Source organism: Macaca mulatta, chromosome 1, assembly GCF_049350105.2.
Source record: "Macaca mulatta isolate MMU2019108-1 chromosome 1, T2T-MMU8v2.0, whole genome shotgun sequence".
Taxonomy (NCBI): Eukaryota; Metazoa; Chordata; class Mammalia; order Primates; family Cercopithecidae; genus Macaca; species Macaca mulatta.
The window spans coordinates 239162149-239168417 of record NC_133406.1 but is presented as its reverse complement, the minus strand read 5'-3'; the positions used below and the strand labels follow the sequence as shown (position 1 = coordinate 239168417).

General features: G+C 50.8%; 1 protein-coding gene across 13 annotated transcripts; it reads right to left on the bottom strand.

Annotated features, from left to right (window-relative positions):
* Positions 1-3467: 3467 nt before the first annotated feature.
* On the bottom strand, positions 3468-6183 carry LOC106996962 (uncharacterized). 13 transcript variants are annotated; one of them, XR_013410318.1, is made up of 4 exons: positions 5704-6183; positions 5510-5598; positions 4965-5128; positions 3468-4428 (listed from the first exon to the last, which is right to left on the bottom strand). XR_013410318.1 is itself a non-coding variant. In XM_077981845.1 (3 exons), the coding sequence occupies exons 1-3, from the start codon at positions 5897-5899 to the stop codon at positions 5096-5098; spliced, it is 318 nt and encodes a 105-aa protein (XP_077837971.1). In that variant the 5' UTR covers positions 5900-6183; the 3' UTR covers positions 3468-5095. The 13 variants fall into 13 exon arrangements, 4 of the variants coding, with proteins under 4 accessions (XP_077837971.1, XP_077837990.1, XP_077837962.1 ...); XR_013410319.1 differs by having other exon boundaries at positions 3468-4369; XR_013410321.1 differs by having other exon boundaries at positions 4965-5080.
* Between the last annotated feature and the right edge of the window lie 86 nt (positions 6184-6269).

Genomic DNA, 6269 nt, shown 5'->3' with positions numbered 1-6269 from the left:
CATCTCTCCTTAAAAAAAATACAAAAATTAGCCAGGCGTGGTGGCAGGTGCCTGAAATTCCAGGTACTCAGGAGGCTGAGGCAGGAGAATCATTTGAACCCGGGAAGTGGAGGTTGCACTGAGCCAAGTCCTTGCATTGCACTGCAGGATGGACAACAAGAGTGAAACGCCCTCTCAAAAAAAAAAAAAAAAGCCAGGTCAGGTGGCACATGTCGGTGGTCCCAGCTTCTTAGCCTGGAGGCTGAGGTAGAAGGATCGCCTGAGCATGGGAGGCGGAGGTTTCAGTGAGCAGAGATCGCACTACTGCACTCCAGCCTGGTTGACAGAGTGAGACCCTCTCAATCAATAAAACCAAAACCTTCATTATAGCCATGGTTTGGGGGGCGTCTGGCTATGGCAGGGGAACTCATTTGGTTTTTCTCCTCCTCTTCTATTTCTTGGAAGAGACGGGGTCTCTCTTTGTTGCGCAGGCTGGTCTCCAACTTCTGGGCTCAAGCGATCCTCCTGCCTCAGCCTCCCAAAGTGGTGGGGTTACAGGCGTGAGCCACCGCAGCTGGCCTGTTTGTTTTTTTGGCGACAGAGTCTTGCTCACCCAGGGTGGAGTGCAGTGGCCTGATCTCAGCTCACCGCAACCTCCACCTCCTGAGTTCAAGCAGTTTTCCCGCCTAAGCCCTCCGGAGTAACTGGGATTACAGGCGCACACCACCATGCCCAGGTTAATTTTTGTATTTTTGGCAGAGACGGGGGTTTCACTGTTGGCCAAGCTGGTCTCAAACTCCTGTTTTCAGGTGATCTGCCCACCTCAGCCTCCCAAAGTGCTGGGATTACGGGTGTGAGCCACCGTGCCTGGCCAGCATTTTCTGGCTTGTTTTTTATATATTTTTTTGAGACGGAGTCTCACTCTGTCGCCCAGGCTGGAGTGCAGTGACGAGATCTGAGCAGCTCACTGTGTTATATGTAAATTTTCTGTGCCGCCAAAGAAGTAGCACTCAAATATACGTTTTCCTTAGCTAGACAATTTACTTCTATAGAAGGGGGCGTCTCATAGATGGAGCAATGGCGAGCGCCTGGACAAGGGAGGTGAAAGTTCTTAACTATTTATCTTCTGTTTCTTTCCAACGTTTTGCTTTCTCTCCCTTTTCCTGTCTTATAAATTGGGGAAAAGGGGAGATGGGGAAAAGCTGGGTAGGACAACAGGAGAAGTGGTGGTCTCATTCTATATTTCCCCCCTTTGAGAATTTTCACCTTTTTAGTGGCAGTTCTCACTCTCATCTTTACTTTCTGAGTCTCTCTGTGAGATAGAGCAACAGTGATTCATATAATACACATGTGCTGAAGTTTTCTGATAAACCAAAGTAGCAACAAAACTTTTTATCATTTGAAAAAGCAAGGGTAATACACAGGGGAGCAGCAAGCAAGTTCCTATTGCTAGCAGTACACCTACAATGAGGGTTTTAAATCCTCCTAAAGCTGGAAACCATTTTCCAAATAAAGACCTAGGATCAAACTCATGCCAAACCTGTACAGGCACATGTGCCAACTTTGTCATGTCCCTGACTGTGGTTTTTTTTTTTTTTTTTTTTTTTTTGAGACGGAGTCTCGCTGTGTGGCCCAGGCTAGAGTGCAGTGGCCCGATCTCGGCTCACTGCAAGCTCCACCTCCCGGGTTCACCATTCTCCCGCCTCAGCCTCCGAGTAGCTGGGACTACAGGCGCCCGCCACCACGCCCGGCTAGTTTTTTGTATTTTTTTAGTAGAGACGGGGTTTCACCATGTTAGCCAGGATGGTCTCGATCTCCTGACCTCGTGATCCACCCGCCTCGGCCTCCCAAAGTGCTGGGATTACAGGCTTGAGCCACCGCGCCCGGCCCCTGACTGTGTTTTCAACCACCTGTCCTTCAGCATCTATTTGTAGGCAGCAATTGGTTAAGTCAGATTTTCTACAGACTCCTCCTTTAGCTGCAAGTAGTCCAAGGCCAGTCTATTCTGATAGATAGCATTTCTCATTTGCGTTTCCTGCCGAGCTAAAACAGTCAAAGCTCTGCCAGTTTTATTAATAATTATTTCTAAGGCGGCCTGCAACCCTATGATCCGATTGAGCATGTAGATGGGGGTTCGGTATCCCCCTGAGCCATCTCGTGCCCATGTGGCAGGCCCGTAATACTGTATGATCCTTTCAGGAGGCCACTCATTATCTTTCCGGTTTCCTATAACTATGCCTCTCTTTTCTCGGGCGGCGTAGATGGGGAAACCTAGGAGCTCACCCGTTTTTACAGGTAAGAAGAAAAAGGACAGTTTAATAGTGCCAATAACACAACTACCTGTCCATTTATTAGGTAACCGAATGTAGGCTCTGTGCCCACATATCCAGTATAGTCCAGCGGGAGCAGTCCAGTCCTGATAAGATTCTGGATGAGCCCAGGCAGTTTTTAATTTAGAAAATTTACTAAATGGGTTCTTTTCAGTGTGATTTAGGCCCCACCAAGTAATTGTTTTTGTTGTGCTGTTTGTACAACTTCCGTCCTATACAATTAAGCTTTCCTACAGGGATGATAAAGTCTTTTCCTTCCCTAGCTGTACGGTAGTGTCCAATACTTGAGGTTTTTAGGACCCAGAAGTTGCTAGCTTGGGCCTTCTGAACTGGAATTATATCAGGAGCTGGATCAGTGGGCACCAACTCTCGGGCTTCCCAAGGCCATCAGTCTCCCATAGTGGTTCCCCCACGTACGTAACAAGAAGTAACATTAAGGGAATGAGCTACATTTTCTGCTAATTGGAGAAACAAATTTTTTGTCTTTTTTGGAAGTTCTGGTGCTGGCAGATTCAGCTCCTCATAAAAGGTTTGAAACACTGGTTTGGGAGAGCGCCTGTAGACGTCCCCTCGGACTAAAATGGCAACATGGGGGTTTAACCCTGTCCCATCGATCCCCAGGGTTACGGGTTCTCCCTTTTCCCAACGCGGATCTGGGGGATTGGTGATTATTAGTTCCAGTGGGTTACAGTGACCGGCAGCACAGGAGGGGTGGCGGGGGTCTAGGGGACGGGTGATTATGAGGTCCGGTGGGTTACAGTGACCAGCAGCACAGGAGGGGTTGGCGGGGGTCTAGGGGACGGGTGATTATGAGGTCCGGTGGGTTACAACGACCGGCAGCACAGGAGGGTTGGCGGGGGTCTAGGGGACGGATGATTATGAGGTCCGGTGGGTTACAGTGACCGGCAGCACAGGAGGGGTGGCGGGGGTCTAGGGGACGGGTGATGATGAGGTCCGGTGGGTTACAGTGACCGGCAGCACAGGAGGGGTGGCGGGGGTCTAGGGGATGGGTGATTATGAGGTCCGGTGGGTTACAGTGACCGGCAGCACAGGGGGGGTTGGCTTCCCCTTCTGAAGATGAACCGGGTCCTTTTTGTTCTTTTTCCAAGTATCCCAAATAACACTTGGCCATAGGCACAATTTTCACAAACCCCTGAGTCATGACAAACATATTTATTTTCTACTCTGTAGCTCCTTTCCCAGTTAAGAGAACCACATCCTGTTCCTAGCTTGTTACTATTAATGGCCGCACAAGCATCAAATCTTAAGGCTACTTGTTTGGGGATTCCTTTTCCTTCTGTTATAGTTATTATTTTACTTGTATCACCTAGGAAAAGGCCAGTTCTTAATCTTATTTTGAAAACAGTGGTTGCAGGGGGCTCAGATGGGTTATAACACACATCAGGTTGGTCATTTCCCCGGCTACATACCTTGTTCTGAGTGGCATTATACAAGCAAGTTTCTTTCAACATTTCCATGCATTCATAATAACTATAGAACAGAAAGTTTGTTTTTTTTTTTTTTTTTGAGACGGAGTCTGGCTCTGTCGCCCAGGCTGGAGTGCAGTGGCCGGATCTCAGCTCACTGCAAGCTCCGCCTCCCGGGTTTACGCCATTCTCCTGCCTCAGCCTCCCGAGTAGCTAGGACTACAGGCGCCCACCACCTCGCCCGGCTAGTTTTTTTTTGTATTTTTTTAGCAGAGACGGGGTTTCACTGGGTTAGCCAGGATGGTCTCGATCTCCTGACCTCGTGATCCGCCCGTCTCGGCCTCCCAAAATGCTGGGATTACAGGCTTGAGCCACCGCGCCCGGCAGGAAGATTGTTTTAATTTGCTGTCCTACCTCAGTGACCTGATGAATACACTGGGAACAGTCACCGGTTTGAGTAAGGTCAGTTGAAGCCCTTACTGTATAAGTCCAAAATTTAAGAAAATGAATCCCACGATGAGATTCCTCATGCTTCGGCCGTGCGTGGACCAGTCAGCTTCCGGGTGTGACTGGAGTAGGGCTTGTCGTCTTCTTCAGGGTCACTCCGCAAGGGTTGTCCGGGCTTGGTCTTGCCTGAAGGGGTGGCCTGCCCCTCCACACCTGTGGTGTTTCTCGTTAGGTGGAACGAGAGACTTGAGAAAAGAAATAAGACACAGAGACAAAGTATAGAGAAAGAAAAGCGGGGGCCCAGGGGATCGGCGCTCAGCTTACAGAGGACCCACGCCGGCACCGGCCTCTGAGTTCCCTTAGTATTTATAGATAATTATCTTTACCATCTTAAAGATAAGGGAGTGGCAGGACAATAGGATCATTTTTAGGGAGGAAATTAGCAGTAAGACATAAGAACAAGGATCTCTGTGACATGAATAAGTTTAAAGGAAAATCCTGTGCCTTGAGATAAACCTTTTAGCAACATTGTTTCATCCTATCACATGGGGATAAACCTTGGACAATACCTAGCTTTTCTAGGAACAAAGTCACACCCTGCACGCCCAAAATCCATTAAACCTTGAGTTACCACAGCACATGTCTCTTGCAAGGACAAGGTTGGGGGTAGGGTCACAGATTAACAGCATCTCAAATACAGAACAAAATGGAGTCTCTTATGTCTACTTCTTTCTATATAGACACAGTAACAGGCTGATCTCTTTCTTTTCCCCACACTTGCCTCCCAGGTTTCAGGCGCTGCAGGTTTTACAAGGCTGTGGTGGATCCAGGCTGGGATTCCCTCTACCTTCACAGCGGTGGGAGTGGTCAGGACGACAGTCTGGGGTCCTTTCCACCCTGGGCACAAAGAGGCTACGTTCTAGTCCTTGATCCACACTGGGTCACCTGGGGAGAAAGGGTGAACTGAGGAGAATAAGCTAACAGGGCATCTCTCATTTACCCAGGCTGAGATTGTTTGTGTAATTTTCCCTAAAGCCTGTAACTGTCGCTGTAACTCAATTTCACCTGACTCTCGGGGAGTGCCTGGAAGTCCCCGCAATACGTGAGGGGGCCTATGATACAATATTTCATAGGGGGAATATCCTGTTCTTTTAGAAGGGGTACATCTAATTTTAAATAATACCATATGGAGAGCCTGTATTCATTTTAATCCTGTTTCCTGATATACTTTCCCTAACTATTTTTGATAGTCCGATACATCCGCTCCACCTTTCGGGAACTCTGAGGCCGGTAGACGGCATGCAATTTCCATGTGATCCCCAACACCTTCGCTGTCTTCTGTACCAAGTCAGCCACAAACCCCGGCCGCTTATCTGAGCCGATCCGTAAGCGCAGTCCAAATCTAGGAATAAGATCTCGAAGAAGCACACGGGTTACTTCAGGAGCTTTCTCAGTTCGTGTTGGATGAGCCTCCACCCACCCAGAGCAGGTACACACAAGAACTAGCAAACACTTGTTACCGCCACACTGTGGCATCTCTGTGAGGTCCACCTGGAGATCTTCAAAGGGGGCTGCTCCATAAGCTTGTATGCCGGGCACCCCGGCCCCGTCCACGCCCCGCAAGAGGAGCTCGCTGGCCCCGCCACGCGGGAAGGGGCCGCTCCGCGGTCGTGGGCGGGAGGCCCCGGCTCCCTCTGTGGGGAGCCCTAGGGCCATGCGGAGACACGGAGGAGGGGAGGTGCCTCCCCTGAGCTCCTGGCGCGGCGACCCCAGGGCGCCGACTCACCGCGGAAGGGCTCGGCTCGCCCGGGCGCCGGTGCTGTCTCGGGTGAGGCTCCCGCGAGACTCTTCTCTGCGTCCTGGACTCACCGCGGGGCGCTCCCTGGACACTTGCCACCCGTTGCCGCCAAGGCCGGAACTCCGCGGAGCCCCTGGCAACGACGCGGTCGCGGCGCTGGGCGGAGGTTGCCCCGGGTTCGCGTCCGTCCCTCGAGAATTTTGTCCCGGCGTGGCTCCCGTAGCCAGACGCTTCACCCCGCCCGCCCTACTCCCGCCCCCCATTCCCGCCCGCTGGGTCCCAGAGCAC

Excerpts from the sequence above, each read along its gene's own strand:
- LOC106996962 (XM_077981833.1), bottom strand. The coding sequence starts at position 5,899 with ATGGCCCTAGGGCTCCCCACAGAGGGAGCCGGGGCCTCCCGCCCACGA. Across the intron at positions 5,599-5,703 it reads AGAGATGCCACAGTGTGGCG|ATCTTATTCCTAGATTTGGA; the intron begins GTAACAAGTGTT and ends TGCTTCTTCGAG.